The 21,024-nt window shown below is 37.3% G+C and overlaps 2 protein-coding genes across 5 annotated transcripts; one reads left to right on the top strand and one right to left on the bottom strand.

Moving 5' to 3' along the window:
* Positions 1 to 678: 678 nt before the first annotated feature.
* Positions 679 to 17,883, bottom strand: ago2 (argonaute RISC catalytic component 2). 3 transcript variants are annotated; one of them, XM_027012125.2, is made up of 20 exons: positions 17,679 to 17,883; positions 15,509 to 15,543; positions 14,668 to 14,851; positions 14,467 to 14,587; positions 13,903 to 14,084; positions 13,436 to 13,572; positions 13,206 to 13,340; positions 13,015 to 13,120; positions 12,492 to 12,639; positions 12,274 to 12,393; positions 12,049 to 12,171; positions 11,809 to 11,942; positions 11,445 to 11,629; positions 11,156 to 11,315; positions 10,934 to 11,024; positions 10,432 to 10,626; positions 10,183 to 10,317; positions 10,002 to 10,103; positions 9,679 to 9,878; positions 679 to 9,266 (listed from the first exon to the last, which is right to left on the bottom strand). In XM_027012125.2, the coding sequence occupies exons 3-20, from the start codon at positions 14,781 to 14,783 to the stop codon at positions 9,158 to 9,160; spliced, it is 2,499 nt and encodes an 832-aa protein (XP_026867926.1). In that variant the 5' UTR covers positions 14,784 to 14,851; positions 15,509 to 15,543; positions 17,679 to 17,883; the 3' UTR covers positions 679 to 9,157. The 3 variants fall into 3 exon arrangements, with proteins under 3 accessions (XP_026867926.1, XP_026867925.1, XP_026867923.1); XM_027012124.2 differs by lacking the exon at positions 15,509 to 15,543 and having other exon boundaries at positions 13,015 to 13,102; XM_027012122.2 differs by lacking the exon at positions 15,509 to 15,543.
* A 1,172-nt stretch (positions 17,884 to 19,055) lies between these two features.
* dlx5a (distal-less homeobox 5a) lies at positions 19,056 to 20,922 on the top strand. Of its 2 annotated transcripts, none has more exons than XM_027012126.2 (3): positions 19,056 to 19,485; positions 20,005 to 20,189; positions 20,355 to 20,922. In XM_027012126.2, the coding sequence occupies exons 1-3, from the start codon at positions 19,128 to 19,130 to the stop codon at positions 20,658 to 20,660; spliced, it is 849 nt and encodes a 282-aa protein (XP_026867927.2). In that variant the 5' UTR covers positions 19,056 to 19,127; the 3' UTR covers positions 20,661 to 20,922. The 2 variants fall into 2 exon arrangements, with proteins under 2 accessions (XP_026867927.2, XP_026867928.2); XM_027012127.2 differs by having other exon boundaries at positions 20,321 to 20,532.
* The last annotated feature ends 102 nt before the right edge of the window (positions 20,923 to 21,024 follow it).

Genomic DNA, 21,024 nt, shown 5'->3' on the forward strand with positions numbered 1-21,024 from the left:
TTATTTCTGGAATCTGAACACCCTTTTTGAGCTAATAGCCATAATTTGCCAAGTGGCAACAGCATAGAAAAAACAAAGCCTCATTACATGGCTACTGTCACAAGGACCCCAGTCTGTGGGTTTCATTAAAAGCTGCACAAATCTGGGTGAAGAAAGGGTGTAAAACCCAACAGTCCTGGAATGTAGTGGAGCATTGGAAGGACACATGGCCAGGATGATGTAATATGATGAATTGTTTTGAACACCTAATTTTACATGAACTTTACATGGTAACATGGTTTGTTGGCTTGTTTAGAGCTCATACATTGCTGTACTAAGCATAAATCCTATGAATGCACATAGAATATTTTATTCTAATTGGGTGTGAAACGTAACCCTTTGTCTCATACAGCACATTGTGCTTCAGTAAGATGAGAATGTGAATTATGTTTTCAGTCCAGGTTACAATTTGGACCTAGGAGGCCATACAGCATTTACAACTCTACATATTTTTTAAAACTTTGCTAATTATTTATAAAAATGAGGCAGAGGGTGATCTAAAAGTACAACACTGTCATCTGATTTAAAAAATTAAAACAAATTTGGAAAACATTAGCTTGGTGAAAGAATGAGTCAGCAGTTCAGTGAAAACATGTAAAAGGAAAGACCCGTAATGTACATTCAAAATTATATACACAATTTTTAAATGACAAGTCAAAGAACTTAAGTTTATTAATCAATGCATTATACAGTCAAGCAAGAGTCAACTATATTAAATGATACATATTCACATTATGCTCTAGCAGGGTTTACAGCATATCTTGAGTTTGCAAATTAACAAAAAGCAGAAATGGGAGGGGGGTAAAATCACAAAGCTCACACTTTACATTGACAAGAAATATTGTTGTCACAGAGCTTAGCAGTGAGTCCAACTACAAGAATGAGAAATAAAGGATCTCATCAAAACAGGAATGACAAATTCAATTTGGCATATGGATAAGGAGGAAACAAAAAAAAATGGCTGAAGTGATGGGGAGGTTTGAGGCTGCGAGGCAGTGCATCAAAGCCTCAGAAAACTTTGGTCACTTTCATCTTCCATGCCTTCCATAAACACAGGGGAAAAAACGCAAGCAGACACCATTGTCTGGAGTGTCCCGGAGTGTGTGCTATCTATTAAAGGCTCGAAAGGAGGAGGGATCAGAAAATGATAGGGGAAGACTGAGAAATGTTTTGTTAGTTTGTGTTGTGTTTGGTAGAACAGTTATAGTGCTGATTGTCCATTTCAAAACAGAAAAAATAAATGAATTCTTTTATAGATCCAGGACACTCCTACATTTATAGGAGGTAGACTTATAACAGAACATAACATGATTGGCAGTGACATATAATAAGCATTACTTCTGGCTAATAGTGCATATTTTAAGGCCTGATGTACTGTACAGTGTTTTGAAAAGCAGTTCCACAGCTACTTTAAGACACAGGTGAGGGAGAGCATGGGAGTGAAGCAGGAACAGATACAGCCCTTAAAAGGCAATACCTGAGTTAATAGTCATTTAGAGTACATCAAGTTACAAAATATTGGATGTCATTAGTGGCTTTGCAGAAACAAGTGTCCATAATACTATGAAAAATATCAGTAAAGATGGGGAAAACAAACAGAATCTTCCTCAAAATACGGTAGGTTTCATGTGCACTCCAGCACATGCCTTCACCCCAGTAATCAGCCAATGTACATAACGGCATTCAAAACTAGGCGTTAGTCAAAACATTAGCTATATATATTTTTGAAAGGCACATGTCCTGCCTTGCATGCACATCAAACCCCCCTGGAAAAGGAAACAGGGAAAACTTTCACCTTGTTTTGGAAAAAAAAAAAAAAAAAAAAGTTGTTCACAAAATATAAACCAATGAAGATGATGCAGCATATATCAGGCTTATGAGGTACTGTATATCTATACACTTTTCTAAAAAAAATCTCCAAGTCATGTGTTTGTTTGTTTTTTTATACATTTTATTTTTTAGAATTCCTACTATAGCAGGAATATACCTCGTCTTAATTTTTTTTAGTCTGACTGCCCAATTTAAATAGGGCAAAATTTTAACTGCTTAGAAAGTGCAAAATACAAATACTGATCGTTCTATGCAGCATTCACTCAAGGTTGCATGATAATGTATAAATTCTTTGATGTAGCAATGAATATCAAATTAAAAAGATTATCACCCATTATAAACAGAGGGAGTGAAATATATAGGAAAAGGCACACAAACAGCAAAACAAAATACAAACTGGTTGTCTTTAGCTCAAGAAGAATACCAAGAATATTGATTTAACTTCTATACAACCTTTTGTACCTTTAGTATCCATTAAATTCTTTGAAAAAAACTGAAATATGCCAGTGTATCAGTATGTAACATATTCAATTACAATTTTAGAATTTGAAAGTTAATTCCCTTTGTAAAATGTAGCAAGATGCACCGAATTACAATAAAACCATTTAAATAGCTTATTCTTGACCTACGTCCCCTTGCTGTTGAGTTTTCATCAAGTAGATGTTTTAATGAGGACAGCTCCCTTGGGTCTGTTTATTGCAATACTGTATACATGTCAAGTACAAGAATCAAGTTTAACGTAAGCATTTTACAGACATAAAAAGTGATGTGACTACCACTTGACATGGGTTGACAAGTAGGCCTTAGAAGTCTGGACAACAGGCTGGAATTTTTTTTGGATACAGCAAATTTACCTAGTATTGCAAAACACAGCAGTCATTACTGGGTCATTTTTACCCAGTATATTATCCAAAATATGGCACATTACTACTGATGATCATGGAGATGACACTGGCATCTTACAAACATCTCACTACAAACCTCTCTGTCGGCACACTACAAATACTCACAAATGACAACAACCTACAGCAAGAAAACCAAGACACTCTGAAGACAAGACCAAATCTCTAATTTATTGCTCTGCTTTTACCCCAACAGGGAATTAGCAGTCTGTTCTTCCTCCAAATCTATGTAAAATTACAGAAAGCAGCAATGCCCACTGATGAGTCTAATTCAAGATGCAAATTAATTGATCAGTGAATTATGATTACAGCTTTTACCAAATGCCAGTTCACAGACTACTCATAGGTGATTATTCCTTTCTACTACATTTTAAAAAGGGAAACATTTATTTCCATATAATTTGGTCCCTTAATTTTTTTACATACCAAAACACCCTCATGTTTGTCCACAATGTTGATTTTTGTTTCAAAAAAGCAGACAAAAACTGAATACCCCTAAAACACAGTATTGGTTTGTGTTGTTTGGTCACTTTTTTTTCTATTTTTTTCATGATCATATAAATTAGGGGTAGATAACACTAGCACCCAACACCATTCTGAGGTAGTTTTCAACGTTGGTATAAAAAGCCAGGTCATTAAGTCAGTTCATTCCTCCCAGTCATACACAACAGTACATTTCAGTATTGTGTGTATTGTATTCATTTGGGTTACTGATGCACAATTATATATGCAAACCCCACCACCCCCACCCCCCAAATGTCATCAAAATATCAATTTAATATGTGCTCTTGGGACTCCAAAACTCACAACTATTTCTAAAGCAAACAAAAAGAACAAGTCCTATTGGATGACAACTAATCAATAGTAAAATTTACTGAAAAGTGTGAATTTGCTAAAAAAAAACCTTTTAATTTGTGCACACAGTGAATTGGAGCTTGTCAAGCACCACTTTTATGGCTGTAAATTCAAACATAGCTAGTTTTGTGGTATGCTAGTCAAGGGGCTTGAGAAATAGTGATGACAACCAAGATTTTTGGGCTCAAAAGAGAATACGGACATTATGCTATAGCTCAAAATAGTGGCTGGATGGAACTAGATGCTCTTCAAATAAAAAAAATAAATGATAAATGCTTAAACAGAAAATAAACACCACAATATCACTAAATTATATACAGTCATTACAGTGAAGCACCTCAAAGACAAGCAACACAAAGATTTTTTGTGCCAGTGTTGTCCTTAATAATTGCCCAAATGCTCAAATGTGTATCAGGTAAAATTAAATTCTATATTCGGTTGTCCCTTAACACAAAGATGAATTGAAGTTAATATAAATGTGAATGAGAGGTGTTAGTAAGTACAGAAATTCAACAAATCCTCAGCTATTTAGCCACTGCATAAAACCTCTTTAAAAAGCATAGTCTTTAATATTAGAGCTTTGTCAAGGGTATTACAACAACATATTTGGTACTTGTTTTCTCAAAAACTGTGTCATTATAAGATGATATATAGGGAAAGGTAAAAGTTGACAACTGAGTAATAGAAAAAGGCTTTCAATTCAACTTACAACTGTTAAACTGCAGTGCAATTTTACTTATTAGAGAATATTATTTTATGCTTTAGCTATTTTAAGAGCATGTTCATTTAAAAAAAATTACTCATTTAATTTGACTCTTGCAAAAGAGGTAGTCAATTCCAGTAATATACCTACTTGAATGGGACAACACTGAAATCTACATTTAAATCTATTTAAGAAGTTAAAATATCTTGTGAAGTCATTTAAAAACACTCAAAAGATGGGAGGTTATTTAATATAAATTCATCATTCGAACAGCAACAACACTCAAGAGTCCTTGAGGGTCAGGTGAAGCAAATTTGTTATCTGTTGCACATGTAGTTTAATTGGCTACCAACACATGTGATCTGAGTAGCTGAATTCAGTTGTATACTGTGCTGTATACAGCAAATTGCAAGCTTCCACCAATACCACCTTTATAGCATGGCACTACATTAGCTTGCTACCTCTAGCCTTCTCTGTTTAATTGTTTGACTTACACTGTTTTCTTTATCCAAAAAAGTGCTTGCACCATATTGCATGGTAAGTAAATCAGTAAGTTTAAACCATGCAATCATGCCAAAATTATTCTATCATGGCAAAAACAAAATGTAATGAGAACTGATTGTAAAACTACAACAGTAAGCTATTTTCATGCAGTTGTTATTTTCATGTTTTTCTAAAGTCACTTAAAAGGATACACTGTGGGACATACAGTGATGAGGTATTATTCTGCATTCACCAAATTATACCTCTGCAGTTTGATCTAAAAACAGCACCATAATTTTCATTCCAATTTTGCATAGTATCTCCAAAGGCTGATGTGTAGTTTTCATAATGTGCATAGATGAAAGTAGTATTTCAGCACTAGTTTTATCATATCAAGCCATCATAGTTGTCTTTGTACAATAATGAACATCATGAACCTGTTATTGAAAAACAACAAATTACACAAATTATCATCTTGCACGTTGGAACACAACTGACCTCAATTTCATTTAAAATACTTTGTTAACGAGTATTAAAATTCATCTTACATAAATTGTTCTTCAATCCTTCAATTTAATGGAACTCTAGATTCTAACTTCAGATTTTTTTTAAATTCTGATTCTACACTTTGGCCTGAGGTACAGATACCATACAGTTAAAAATGACTAAGAAGCTAAACCAATGAACACCAACACTAATATATGATGAATGGCACTGAAAAGATTATTGTTTTTGCATAGTTATCAGGACTGCAGGCTGAATGTCTTGCATTAATTTGCATTACATGTGTACCAAAATGCAAAACAAACTTAAGATTTTTTTTATTTAATTTTTTTTTTTTTATCTTTTAGAGTTTAGGACAACCAGAAATTTGCTAAGATTACAATCTTTCTAACATTAACCCCACTTCTCTTGAAATAGTGCAAAAAAATTTCCGACCATACAATTACTACATATAATTTTTTTGAGGAATTGCATATGCTGAAAAGATCTGACCATCTAAGGTGCTGGCTTTAAAAGGTAAAACACTAAAAACTCTAACAAATTACAGCTATAATACCTTTGTCAATTTACAGGACAAAGAAAATGTTGTTGTTTCTAAAGAAAGGCCTGTTTTAGAAACAACCTGACCTAAGAAGTAGTTAAAATGTTTATGGTTCACTTCACTTCCTGATCTAAATGTTGAACACTAATGTTCCATCTCTGAAGACTTAAAATCTGAATGAAAATCTATACCATTCACACATTCCAATAAGCAGCTACAGAGACAGGGCATATAGGTAACACTTAAATGCACTGCTATGAAGCGCTTGGCAGAACATGACAATATTCACACTGCAGACTTTCAATCAAGATTGAGAGCAGAGAATGTTCTTTATAATCCACATTGTGAATTGGAGATTGTTGCAGAGATTCTTATACATTGAGGCTTCAACACTATTGTTAAAAAAACAAAAACAAACAAAAACTATGGCAGTCTTAATGGATTTAATGGCACCAAGCACAGCCTCTGAAAAGATACACATTCAGTAATTTCTAGGCAAATGTCCATGAGATGACTTAGGCAATGCCTATGATAAAGTCCAGAAACTCAGATAGAAATCAAATTGAATAGTACTGCTTGTGCAATTATGAAGAAATCACTAATGCAGTTATGTTACCATAATATTAGAAACAGGCAACAAGAGGTAGGGCATCTAGCCATTTCCACACAATTATAACCAGAAAATAACTTCATGCTTCAACGTATATGGAACTAATATGTCCACTGCCCCTTCAAAGTGCAACTACGTTCACAAGTTTTGAGACCAGCGCCAAATAGTAACTCAAGTCAAGGATTTGTGACTGAGAACCAAAATACCCCTGCATACATAGTCAAATCGGAAAATGACCGTAACAATGTTCAAGGTTAAAGAACTGAAGAAATTCAACCTCATGGCTGAGGCTTTTATATGGTGATTTCATGATGTGTGTAGTGTGATTAAAAAAAAAGTCATTTGGGGAAAAATATTAGCACCTACAATTATGCCTTGTGCTTCATTTACTGTCAGAAAACAGTATGCTTAATATTTGTAATCTTTCTTGGCTAAAAGGAATAACAAACATTTTAAAAAGTATATCCAATTGTCTGCTATAATAAAAATATAACATTCTATAGGCTAATACTGCTACAATGGGTACATGGTTTTGTACTATGCACACTAATAAAGCACCCAGCTTCAAATTACTACATACATAATGATTTAAATTCATAATTCATGTACACAAAAATATCACTAAAATCTCTTGATTATAAATGCATAGTTTGAAAAAAGGTTAAATTCTCAACTCTAAGCTGTTTAAGGTTAAAACTGAAAAGTGGGGAAGTAATCTTACCAACCAATTAAAGATCGCAGATTTTTACACAATATGGTAGCTTTAGAAGGCATTTAACTGTTTGCATTATAGGTCTAACAGCGTACAAAAAAGTCATACAACAAAAACTAAAATCCACTTGCCTATTGGCCAAACCCTGTGGCACTACAAAGCTTCTGAAAAGATCTCCTGAATGCAATGGAGGTGACGAAATAGCTCATTGGGCAACATCAAATTTAAACTTAACAACATTGTCCCCATAAAAAATAACATTCTATGGTAAAAGCTCTTGATTCACCACTAACATTTGGGCAAAGAATTAAGGTGCATAACACTCTGAACTGAAATTTTCACTCCACACACTCACTCTGTGAATAATATAAATATATACAACTTTCATAACATTTTCCCATAACCCCCAAGACCTCTCTACATTAAAGGCCATGGTTTGTGAGCCATCAGCCTATTTGGATGAGGCGTACTGACAACAGCAGTACATAGCCCAGTGCCACTGGAATAACTAAGATATTCTTCAACTCTGGCCCATCACTGGACCACACAGCACAAGGCTTTCAGTAACACAAAGCTCCACTTTTGATCAGAGACTGCCTACACTTCAAAGTGTAAGAATATCTGGTGACTAATTTCAGAGCTGAATAATCGTGGATTTGTATTTTAAGGGCCAACAAATCTCCTCTTTACAACCCAACATTAATGTTCATGCACTAAACACTAACACACACATATAGGACTGACAGGATCATGGCAGACACATGGGAGAGCAAAGCTTCAGACTGATTCCATGGCAACAAATAAACCAAATCAGCTGTAAACAGAGACCAATTGACACTCATCTAGAAACTAATCTTTAAATGATCTGAGTACAATATTTAGTACTTTGTTAAATGCTCATCTATAAAATGAAAATGTTTGGGGGGGGGGGGGGGTACAAAAAGGGCACTGTTCTGTAAAGGAGGATATCAAATGGACAAGAATACACTTGCTGTCAAGCTTATCTAAAGAATATAGATTGTGTCAATTACAGGCCAGTCCTGCATTTATATGCTCCTTATGCCCAGACAGCTGATTGTCAGAACACACTTCTCATGGTGAGAGAATGGCAGTGAAGAATTTCAAGCCTGTTATAATTCTGCTATCACACTGCAACGTTCTGCGAGTCCTTATCACATTCAAAGGAGTCTGCTTCCAATAAGCACAATATTTTCCAACCCCACTGTCAGTCAGCCACTGAAGGATAATGGTAGTAGACTAACAAATTTTGAGTGTCAAGCACAAAAAACCCCCCCAAAAAACCAAAAACAAAACAAAAACAAAACAAAAAAACAAACAAAAGGAATTTGTGTTAGTACACATAAACTGAACATAATACATAATGAAAATGTGTTAGTACACATAAACTGAAAATACATAAGAATGTGTTAGTACACATAAACTGAACATAAAACACAATAAGTACTTGTGTCCTGAAGTTATGCCACTCTGTTCAGTGCACCTTTCTGACAGAATGATGCAGGTCATTCTTTCTTGCAACCTCAATATTGTAATGAGTTCATCAAAAGTACTGTTCCAGTATCTGTACAATCAGCCTTGGACTAATAATAATAATAATAATAATAATAATAATAATAATAATAATAGTTATTATTATTATAACCCTCACAACGCAAAATCAGAACTGTCAGTGTAAAAGGTATTCTGAAACTGATTCAGCTGATTTTTTATGTAAACAAGTCAACCCTAACTAACAATATGATCATATACAACAGAGATTCACAATCTGTCCCTGCTCCTACGTAAAAGAAAAGGCCAGACAACTCTAATAAATACAGAAAAGAAAAAAAACTCGAACGCTGTATGTTTGGAATTAACGTTTTTTTTCATCAAAGATAGACCCATTAAAGAAAAAGGGAAGGGTCCACTTAATGTACACACATGGTGTTCAGGGTGTGGGACTCAGCTGAAGCTGGCTTCAGGCGAAGTACATTGTGCGCAGTGTGTCCTGGTGGATCTGCACAGCTTTGGCCAGGGCCTGCTGGTCTCGACCATTGCTTTGGCCTGATGTATGGCTGCCTTCAGCACTGCCAACACATACACACACACACACACATACTTATTCATCAGTATCTTAACACATCAGGTCTCTGAGCTACTACATTCAGTGCAATAACTCACACTTTCAAGGACATTATGGATATATTTGGTAAAATTCAACGACACTCACTCACTCCTTCAAACCGTAATGTCTCAAACTGCCTGTACAGACCAGTACACAATATGACCCAGATAAAGCTTAAACATACATTAAAGAATTTCCAATGGTGATTTACCACTGACACGACTTTACCAGGCTTATTCCAAATATGGAAAATCAGCATTATCAAAAAGAGAGGGGTTACTTAGAATACAATTCAAAAGAAAGATCAAGACAATGGGTTTATAACCCCATGAAAATTACTCATTCTTAAGTAAATAAGACCTTTGGCATGGTACCTGTCATGCTCCTTGTCTACAAGATGGTAGCGGGCACGGAAAGCCACAAGGTGTGCATAGTAGGCTGGTGCAGGGATGGATACAGAACGGGTACAGCGAACGTAGGTGTGGCACAGCTGGTAGGTGAGTACCTGCAGCTCATCAGAGGTGAAGTGGTTGTCATCCCACAACACGTGATAGTGAGATGGCCTACTAGTCCCCTGTGAAGAGCAACAGTCACATGAGTTAAAGAACAACTAACCAAGTGACTCGGCATCTCACTTTGGCTCTGGCCAATCGGAGCAATGTTGTACACACACAGAAAACACACATTAACTTAGTACCTGAATGCCAGCATGGCTGCAAAGGTAAAAGTCAAATTCTGAAGGATGAGTGATTTTTGTGTCAACAGTGGTGCCAGCAGGAATGTTTCCACTCTTTCCAACCTAGAACAGAGAATGACAATGGGCCATCCAAATACATCTCTAATGAAATACATCATTATATTCAAATAACATAACTAACCCTCTCATTCCTGTCCATACAGAAAAGCCTGGTATGGTGTCTCTTCTGGACTACCACAAAAGTGATGCCTGGCTGGTAGTCTTTCTCCAGCTTGATACAGGCCTCACGTATTGCCAGTAACTCATGTTGCAGAACCTACAGAAAACCAAATATGATTCAGTGGCTTATGAGTGGAAACCAAGCGTAAATGTGGTTGTTGCAAAGTAAATGACAGGCTTGCATAACGTCAGCGTTAAGACAAATGTTTACCTGATGGAATTGACCCTCTGAAATGCCATCTCTATAGTAGATGATACGGGTGGGTTTGAAGCGGGTAGATTTGTAAAACTGGATCAACAGCTCTCTCACCATCGCTGCTAAATCCTGAATAAGATCCTGGCGATGCTGCTGAACCCGAACTGTAGCACAGTACCTGCTGGGGTGGGCATCCATGCTGCCAACCACCTGAATAAAACATGCAAAAATTTCGTATGGATGAACGTGTCATTTCAAAGACAGACTATGACGTTATCAGCCTGCAACAATCCATCAACATTTTTAATGAAACACATTTGTGACAGAGATGCAAAAACAGCACAGATGTTGCACTATATTGCTGGGATATATTTAAGTAATATTATCTTTGACCAGATTTGTGCAGATATTCACTGTTGGGTGTGCACTGATCTTCAACACCTCACAGAAAGTTGCATTACAGCAACTGTGTATGCTGTGTTGGTAGAAGCTAACCAGATGTCGTCTCTGGACTTACTGCAGCAATGGAGGGCTTCTTTCCATCACCTGCTGGAGGATGGGTGACATCCGCACCCAGGAAAATTACAGGCTGCTGGAACACCATGGGTCTGCAAAGAAAGTGTCAGCGCTTCACTACAATAAACAGATTGCAGAGTGCAGAACTTTAAACTTAAACACACCAAACAAAACTTCTAGTCTCCATTCCTTTTCAAAATTCTGCCCAATTTTTTATCCACACCTGCCCTGTGGAAGCAGTATGTTGTTGACTCCACCCAACTTAACATTGATCTTCAGGCAGAGGTTGGAGAGGGTCTGAGGAGTGGTTTTCTGGACATTCTTCACCTGGACACACTGTGTGGCCATTCCCAAAACTGTGTCCCCAACACGCTTGACCTCCGCTATAACATGACAGGATTGAAAAGATTAAGACAAAGTGAAAGTGACCAAAAGCATGAAGACGACAAGAGGTAATATCACCTGTATCATCTCTTATCACATGTTGCGAAAGAGCATAGAGATTGACCCACCATAGACAGGAGTCTTCCCTGGCAGGATGACCACAACCAGCTGCAGACCTTGGTAGTTGTACTTCAGATGCTTGAACATGGGCTCCACACTGTCAGCTCCCTGGGCGTACTTACAGAAGCAAGGCTGGCCTTGGATGGGCATGCCTGCATCGCGTGAGATCTTGCGTAGCTGGTCTGTGAATGCTCTATAGAGAACACAACAGCCAGAGGTGCAAGTCAGAGGCAAATGCATTAGAAACAGAATTCGCATAAGGCTTCAGATTCTATATTGAAAGAAAGCACCATTAAAAACTGTATGGTTATTAACTGACAATGCTAAAGCTAACCACATAAAGGATACTGTCACACAAGCAGATGGACTTACTTTAGCAGGAGTTCTGTGCATTGCCTCTGGGGGGCAAAGCAGGCTATGGCCCACACTTTAATCTCTATTCCAGTATGAAACTGTTTGTTTCTCATGTCCCACACACCCTGAATTGGGGTAGCTATTGCTTTGCTCTAATTTAAAAAAAAAATAAAAAAAAAAGACAGTCACTAAGCTACACATTTACTACTATACACTTATTAGATAACAAATTCTGAAAACTAAAGAACTGATGCGTACCCTTCCTCCATAGAGGATCGATGGTGCCTGAAGGACCCGGCCATTCACTTCAGTCATTTCATCTCTCACAATGACCCCAAACTCACGCACGTAAGGATCACTATTAAAGTTGGCACTTCTCATCTGAAACAGGAAACAGAAAACCTGAAGTGATGGGAACAGGCCAGCCTCAAGAAGCTGAGTGCCGTGAGCTGTCTTCTGAGCCACCTCTTTAAGAGCACTGACCAGTTTGCTAATTTCGTCCTGACGGTCAGGTGCTGACCGTGCTGTGGCACGAATCATAGTGGAGGTTTGATTGTCTGTCAGTTTCTTGATGCATCGCTGCCCAGCCACTATGTTGCAAACCTATGACAAACAAAGTTGGTAAAGAAAAATTCAATAACTAATAAAAGTAAGACTTTTGAAAGGTTTTTTTTTTCATGTAAAATGTGCTTTTGACTAACCTCAAGAGGAAGGTAGGTATGTTTCTGCTCCTGGCCAACCTGTAAACATGGGAGATGAGGATACCGAAGTACCAATTTGTATTTGTCTTTGAAATATTGTGCCACAGTGCATTCAATGGTTTGTCCATTCTCCTGTTGCAAGGGGAACCTATAGGGGAAAGAGAGATGGGGGTGTTGAAAAAGAAAATAAATTAGATCTCTCTCAAAGAAATCTGCACTTTCAAGTGCCACAACATATCAAGAATAATCATTTTCAAATCTTCTGTAAAAGTGTAGCCAGCTTGTGAATTGAGCAGGTGAGTGCTGTATCTAGCATATCACAACATGTTTATTTATAATAGAGGAACCAGACTACAATACTTGTTCCCACTGTCAGAATAAATACTACAAATACCAGAAATTATGAAAATTAAAATAAAGCTGGATCTGCAGTGGATTAAACTTTCCCAGAGAAAGCAGGCAATAGCAGCAAACCCCCTCGTATGATCATAAACAAGTCACCACTCTCAAGAAGAGTTCTTACGTCTGGTGGCTGGCTGGTCTCCTGGTTACATTACAGACTCTGTACTTTCTTTTCATCTGTCCACAGTGTGTAATTTCCACCTTCAGACCTGCGGAAGGGTACAGACCTGGGGTCAGAAAGTGAGAGCAGGTATGTAAACTACAATGGATTTTAATAAGGACATCATCAACACCATTATAAAATATAATCACCCTTTATCTCCTTGGTAAACTTCACTCTCTGGGAATCTGTTAAGGGCTTCTGCTGTTCTTCAATACTTTTGAAATCCAAAACCTCACACATGAACTCAATCACTGGTTGGGCTTTGTAGAATGCAGTAGCCGACACTAACAAGAAACATTTGGAAAAATGTTTTTTAAATTCCCACTAAAATGTCACTCAGAATCCATAAACGCATCAGAACACACAAACTAATTCCCACCATCTATGTTGAGCATCATTTTCCATAGGGATGGTCGAACAGACTGGTGGAAGCCAAACCAGACCTCTCTCCCCCCACCAAGGGGATTGGAGCAGCCTTCTGAAGGTGTGAAGAATGAGCGGCCAACAGGTGTGTACCTAAAGAGGAAATAAAATAATCATATTTAGCTAAGAAATAAACAAGTGCATGCACCGTGGAGATAAATTATTTATGGATCACCACAACATTTATTCTTATTGTACTTGCACGCCAGAAGAACACAAGATCAGCTCATGAACAAGCAGTGCCCTCTTGTGGTCATAGATTGTAAACAAAAATTACTAAGCCAAAATTATGCCGCATCTTGTTTCATTGTATAAAATTGTTTAAACAATAACTAATAGCCATTATGAACCTTAAACCTAAATAAAAACTTAATTATATATATGAAACAAAACTGAGCTGAAAACAGAGGCTAGATGACTGACCTCATGGATGGCAAATGCCTCATGACCACATCTAGAGCCTGTATGGTCTCAAAGGGGATGCTCGGTAGCCTCCCAGACAGTGCTTCATGAAGAGCTTGCAGGCTAACACAGGACACCCACTTTATGGCCACTTTAAAGCTCCTGTCCTTCCCTTCTCCAGGAATCGTCACCTCCAACTCCAACTAGGATAGCACGACACAGGCCAAGGATCATCATCATCATCGCATGCTCATTTGTTGCTTAGCTTGAGATTTATAATTCTTCCTTTTTCGAGTTTTTTTCTAACAGTCTGCTGGTTCATATGGAGTTTAGAAGCTCATCTAGAGTTTCAAGAGTCTAATAATCCATCAACTTCCAGAGCAAAATAATTTCACAAAATAATTAAGTGCATTTTCCTCAGTGTACAAGTTCACATATTTACATAAATTCCACATCTTCATTTATGCTATAGAAGAGTTTAATGACAACTGATAGAACTTTTTACAGTCTTTTTACACAAAATCATTTAAATTAAATTCAATAACATTAAAGTCAGTTCCAGCCCCTACTATAAGGTGCACTCACCTTGTCTCTTCCTATAGGTAAGGGCATTGCTGTATACAAATTCTTCCTTCCATCATACACAGGTTTTCGATCACCAAAGATCTGTGTTTTAAAGTGCTGGACCATGTGCTCAACAATTTCACTGAAAAATAAGTGTTTTAGCATGAACTCCTTTGCCTATTGGGTAATCTTGTAGCTAGGTTCAAAAGGAGTGAGTTTTACCGATTGACTCTCCGTGGGCACTTCTCTGGTTTGATGTCAATGTCATAATGGTACACTTCTAGCTTGGGAATCTCCATCTCAAAGAAGTTGGCCTGCAGTTTGATTGTCCTGCCCATGGTGCCGAAGTCTGGCCGCTGGGGTGGTTTAAACACATACTCCTGTAATGGAGGTGAAGGAGGAGCTGCTGGGATAAAAACACAAACAATACTTAAGAACTGCTCCCCTCTAAAAGTCTCTTTGTTGATCAGTTAGTCCCAGTTTCTACTAAATTATGCTACCAATAATGGATATGCAGGATTTAGTTTTCTTTAAGACTAGACTATGTTTAATATTTGGATTTAGGAAAACTGAATAAATATCTAAAAGAAAAAAAAGGAGCGTTAGGATTTCACATTGTATGGAATAAAAATGCCAGTGGGTTCTGTGACATCTTTATCTTAAATCTCAAATGCTTGGCAAAGACTTCAGCAACAGCCCAAATGTAGATAACAGTCCAAATCTGACAGCAGGTAAAAGAGGAAAGCACCGTAATCCTACAGCATAAGTCACTATTTAAAAACTAAAAGATGTCAGCAGATAAATGTTCTGCAACATTTTTCAAGCTTTTACTAAACCTTTTACTGTTCAGAATATAGTGTTGTCATCTGAAAATAAATTTTAGAAATACAGTTTTAAAATCAGTAAACATTCTGAAACTAATCCTGATGTATTTGGAAAAAAAACATGTTTTAGTCCATAATGACATTTAATCTGTCTGAAAAAAACATCTTAATAAAAGATTTAAATTTCACCAACACACACCTACTCATTTTTTATCTCCTGCTTTCACCCAAGCACATACCTTTCAAAATATCTGTTGTTGACAAAAACAGCCTCCTGTGAGATAAAATATTGTTTTACTGAATCTATAGGTTTTGCTTTATTCAACTAATAGATGCCAAGATTTGCAAGGTTGTATTTTTTCCATCACATAATGCTCCTTAGCATGAACTGGCACATTTAAGTCGTTTACAACTGATTGAACAATATAATTAAACAAGCAAATACAAATTACATTACAATATAATTACAGCAATTACTAAGACCAGCCTATCATAACTGAATTAATATAGTTAGGCTATCCCTTGAAAACTGTCGACTAATACTGGGAGCTAGTCCAGGTTGTAATTCTATTATCTCAATGAAAATAGGATATAATGTAGAGCAAGGAGGAAAAAATAAGTAGCAGACCCACAAAAGGATAAAACTGAAACTTCACCACCAGTTTTCAGCTTTAAGTCAGAGTAACTTGACAAAACCTTTTGACCTTTAAAGATATTCCACATATTTCTCTGCAGATAACAAAAAATATATGTATTTTAAATACACCAGCAACCATGGTGATGCTACTTGCAGTCACATTCACAGGCATGTGAACCAGTACACGTAACAATCAGCATGTTATAGGTGACAGTGCCATGACACCACTTTCAAAGAGTTGATACAAGTTCAAGCTATAAAGAGTTAATACATGCAAGTTATGAAGTTTAAAACGCAACCATATAAAACCTACTGTCTAACAGATCTAGACTTATGTTACACAAAATGCACAAGAACATTAAAGATGTTTGGTAGTTAAAAAGGGAATCTCTTAATGTCTTAAAGGTTTAACTTTTGGAGTCCCAAAGGGTCTCAACCCTGCTTATCAAAGCTAAAAACACACTTTATCAACAAGACCACACCAGCAACTCAACAGCCTGGCAATCTACCCCACCTAGACACCAGTATATCCTAGTTTCCAATACTCAAGGGCCAAGTATTTTCTAGAGATCCTTAGGTCCCAATAGTCAGAAAATCTCAATCATCTCCAAATAACCTGGAATTGAATTAATGTGAATCATAATCGTTTGGGCAGTCACCTGCAGGATAATTAAGGATGGTTTCAGACTAAATCTAAGACTAGAACGTCCCAGTGACCCATCCTTGAAACTGCAATCCAAGACTATGTTTAATCAACCTCTAAGAAATGGAGCCCCTAATGTTCAATTTGTTAGTTTGGCCTTATTAAACCTAGCTAAGTAACAAATCGCCAACCATCCCGATCATGGGTCACACACTAATTGTGGAGGTTCCCACTGCAAATAAATATCGGCACGACCAATGTTAATGAACTTACAGAAGGTAGCTAGTTAGCAGCGTCCATCGAATCCGAATGTGCAACTAAATTACTCGAGCTAGCGAAAAGTGAAATGTCTAACATTTGCCAGCCAATGTTAGCATAGTTACCCAGCTAGCAAGTGAAAAGTTTCGTGCAACAAGCACACAACTGGCTAGCTGAACTTGCAACAAATACAAAAATGAGCGCATATATTCCAACTAGTAGCTAGGTATATAGCAACATGATACAGGTAGTTATCTAACGCTAACTATGTAGTCTGCATCTAAATTACTCATAACTAAAGTTACCTTGCTGTATAACTGAAGATATTAATGAAAGAAAATGTGGAAAAAGAAGCATAGCTAGTTAGTTAACCAACTAGCTAGCTAATCACGTACACATATTAACTGGTCAACTAATGTATCTAACTGACTCATTTATCAAAACAAGCTTCCAGGAATCACCTTGGTATAACTAGATAACTACTTGCTCCTAGAATCGAGTCCAAAGCCAGGTGAAGTAGTGTATGTAGCGAGCTAACTAGCTAGCTAGCTAGCTGCTTGGCTAACAAAAATACAGCAAGGCCTACAAAGCAGGCAGATTTAACAGGTACAAATACCGCGTATAAGATAAAATAACACATATCAAGTTATTTGTCATGCTTTTAACATGCACATCAAATAAATGTTACCTTCCTCAGACATTAGCATATAAGAGTGCCATTTACCGACAACAAATACGGTCACTTAGGATAAGTTAGCCAGCTAGCTAGCTGGTTAGGTTAACAAAGTTAGCAGTTATACACTGGCTGTATCTGTGGTAGCTAACCTAGCTGGTGAGCCCCGCTGGCTACCTCGCCGTGGCTATTACTTACCAACAGCTGCCCCACTGGGATACATTTTAGTTGTTTTAATCGGAAAGTTCCAATTACAGTGCTTACTTCTGCTTTTCGCACGCCGCGACGCGCATACGCGTGCAGCCAAGTGTGTTGTTTACCTTAAAACAAGTCACAATGTTTTAGGGAAAACAACGTTTTTGCGCGAGCGGTAAACTACAAGACCACGAGAGCGCTCCCTGGTCCCGTCCCATCCCCCCTCACAACAGGACGCGCTGCTCGCTCGCGAAATGTGGATCTGTGACGTCACGGCGCGCTCAAGCTCACAGACTGTGCAGCGGCGCTGACTAGTACTTTCACTGTACAAAGGAGGCGAAAGATTGCTGGTTAACTCCCCCCCCCCCAAAAAAAAAATATATATATATATATATATATAATAATTAAATACATTCGTGACCGAAACGTGTCGCTGAAGCGCAACAAAACAAAAAGAACAAATTTAAAAAGTAAACAATGGCCGGTACAACTGCGTCATTTCCGGGGTGGTTTAACCTACCCTAAAATCACTCGTGCGCTTTCAAAAGCAAGTTTTCAGGAATCTGCTGAAGGTGCGCGGCTAAATAATGCTTAACCTTTATGTCCTTTTGATGTCGGGAACTTTTTACACAGATAGCCTGCATTTAATTTTTGTATGCACTTAGGATTGTAGCTGTTTTCACCCACCACATGGTGGCACTATTTTATCATTAGTTAATGTCTTGTCTTCAGTATCTCACATTAGACTTAAAGAGCATTGAAGTATTTACTAGTAAACGTGTCGTGTTTATTAGTGCTATCGAACGTTCCATCAAACACATTGAAGTGTTGATATATTCTCGACTAATATCAGTAAAACTATGTCGTCCTTAAGCGAGATTAATAAAATATAAACTGAGTATATATAGAGAAACAGTGTGGTTGCCTGGGTTTGACGGAAATAAAAACATTGCCGCGTTTTTAATGTTTTTTTTTTTTAGAAGGGATGGTTTATAAATTGCATATGATGACTTTCTAGATATAGAAATAATTATATAATTATATAATTATTTTGAATCTTTAGCTTATTGTATGTATTGGCCCTAGGCTGAGGAGCACGAACGCTATTTATAGGTTATTTACTTATATACTTATTTTAAGGTTAAAATCGATATTTTCTTAATGTCTCGATTCTATTTATTATTTGTAAACACACTAACATTCTTGTGTATATATTTTATACCTCTTAAATTGGTCCAGCTAGTTAGGGAGTAACTGTTGTCTGTTCGCTTTGGCCAATTGAACTAGATCCTCCCTGCAGTGCGTAACAGCGCAATTTAGGATTTAACCGAGTCTTTGCTACGGGGCTTACAGCAGTCTTCAAGAGAGAGCGCCGACGCCTGTGCACACAATGGTAGTGTAAACTTGAGCTCCTTATAGAGTCAGACACGTCTCCTCAGCGCTTCACAAGCTATGACAGGAGTATTTGACAGAAGGATTCCAAGTATCAAACCTGCAGATTTTCAGAACGCTTTTCAGCTTTCAACCATGCATCATCCGTCTCAGGAATCTCCAACTCTGCCCGAGTCAACAACCACGGATTCTGGCTACTACAGCCCTGCCGGAGGAGTTCATCATGGTTATTGTTCTCCGAACTCGAGTTCATACGGGAAACCTCTTAATACCTATCCGTACCAATACCACGGAGTCAATGGATCTGCTGGAAATTACTCTGCAAAATCTTACCCTGACTACAGCTCATACACCGGCTCTGCGTATCATCAATATGCCGGAACGTACAGCAGAGTGCAATCACAACCGAGTCCGCAAGGTGAGATTTATTATTATTATTATTATTCAGTTGAAAAAAAAGTTTTTTAAGGGGGACTTTCTGAGATATCAGTCCCCAGACAACCTTCGATATAAAAGATAACGCTCATGAAAGCCACTGCTATGTGTGTGTGTGTGTGTGTGACACACACACACACACACACACACACACACACACACACACACACACACTCCATGTGGAAAACTGGATAATAACATATATATATATATATATATATATATATATATATATATATATATATATATATATATATATATATATATATATATATATATATATATATATATATATATAAAATCCAGTTTTCCACATCGAGTTTGTGCTTCGGACAAGCGCCGTTGCCTAAAAAGTGTTTTGGTGTTTTATCTTGGATATGAACAAATGGATATGAAGGATATGAAGCATTTTAATATCAGACCAATCAGTCCGGCGTAAGAAATATTTTCCGATGTGTATTAACGCCTTTCTTTCTTTCTTTCTTTCTTTCTTTTATGGCAGAAAAAGAGACAGTCGAGCCCGAAGTAAGAATGGTAAATGGAAAACCCAAAAAAGTCCGAAAGCCCCGCACAATTTATTCCAGTTTTCAGCTTGCTGCCTTGCAGAGACGGTTTCAGAATACACAGTACCTTGCCCTTCCAGAGAGAGCAGAACTGGCTGCGTCTTTGGGACTCACACAGACACAAGTACGTTTCTTCAATTATTATATTAACATAAACATTTTAGTCAATAACAATAAAAAATGAACATTTAATGTGTAACTTATACAATTAAAATGATAAAGAATTTATTTGACTTTTTTTATTTACTGTTCAAGGTTTTGGCACTTCTTGTGCATTTTTCCTCCACAGGTGAAAATATGGTTTCAGAACAAACGATCGAAACTGAAGAAGATAATGAAAAACGGAGAGTTACCTCCAGAGCACAGCCCCAGCTCCAGCGACCCGATGGCGTGTAACTCGCCTCAGTCTCCAGCAGTGTGGGACTCGCAAGGTTCTTCGAGACCTCACCACCAGCCCCAAAATATCAACACAGCGACCTCCACATTTTTGGAAAACACCAATTCTTGGTATTCCTCTTCCGCTTCTAATTCTCATCTTCAAGCTCCCAACTCGTTACAGCATGCCTTGGCTCTCGGATCAGGAACGTTGTACTGAAACTTGTCTAATACTTTGTTGTATTGGACTGATGTTAACATTTTCTGAAGAATATGCAATGTATTGATTTGACAGTCATAGAAAACGTGTATAATGTGTAAATGTGTGCATGTAATTTATTGCATTTGGAAGACTTATTAAATGTTTTACATGGACGTTGGACCCCCAACACTCTCAATGGTGCCTTGAATTTAAATTGAAACGCTTGTGCATCCCTGGATGTGCCATATCATTAAGGGCAACGTACAATAAATATAGGCATTGTGTGTTTTTCTGAACTCTATCCTTTGAGTCTGTCATATTTTTACAATATCACATAATAAGTTAGGTTATGTTATCGTTTATGTTATTTTATGCTACAATT

This window comes from Electrophorus electricus, chromosome 8 (genome assembly GCF_013358815.1).
Source record: "Electrophorus electricus isolate fEleEle1 chromosome 8, fEleEle1.pri, whole genome shotgun sequence".
In the NCBI taxonomy this organism is placed as follows: Eukaryota; Metazoa; Chordata; class Actinopteri; order Gymnotiformes; family Gymnotidae; genus Electrophorus; species Electrophorus electricus.

Bases quoted from the DNA above. Each gene is read 5' to 3' on its own strand.
- ago2 (XM_027012122.2), bottom strand. From the start codon at position 17,703: ATGTATCCCAGTGGGGCAGCTGTTG. The intron at 12,640-13,014 runs GTAAGAACTCTT...TTTCCCCTATAG, and splicing joins AGACCAGCCAGCCACCAGAC to GTTCCCCTTGCAACAGGAGA. The intron at 10,318-10,431 runs GTAAACATTTGT...GGTTTTCTGTAG, and splicing joins CAGAGGGTCAATTCCATCAG to GTTCTGCAACATGAGTTACT.
- dlx5a (XM_027012126.2), top strand. From the start codon at position 19,128: ATGACAGGAGTATTTGACAGAAGGATTCCAAGTATCAAACCTGCAGAT. The intron at 19,486-20,004 runs GTGAGATTTATT...CTTTTATGGCAG, and splicing joins ATCACAACCGAGTCCGCAAG to AAAAAGAGACAGTCGAGCCC. The intron at 20,190-20,354 runs GTACGTTTCTTC...TTTCCTCCACAG, and splicing joins TGGGACTCACACAGACACAA to GTGAAAATATGGTTTCAGAA.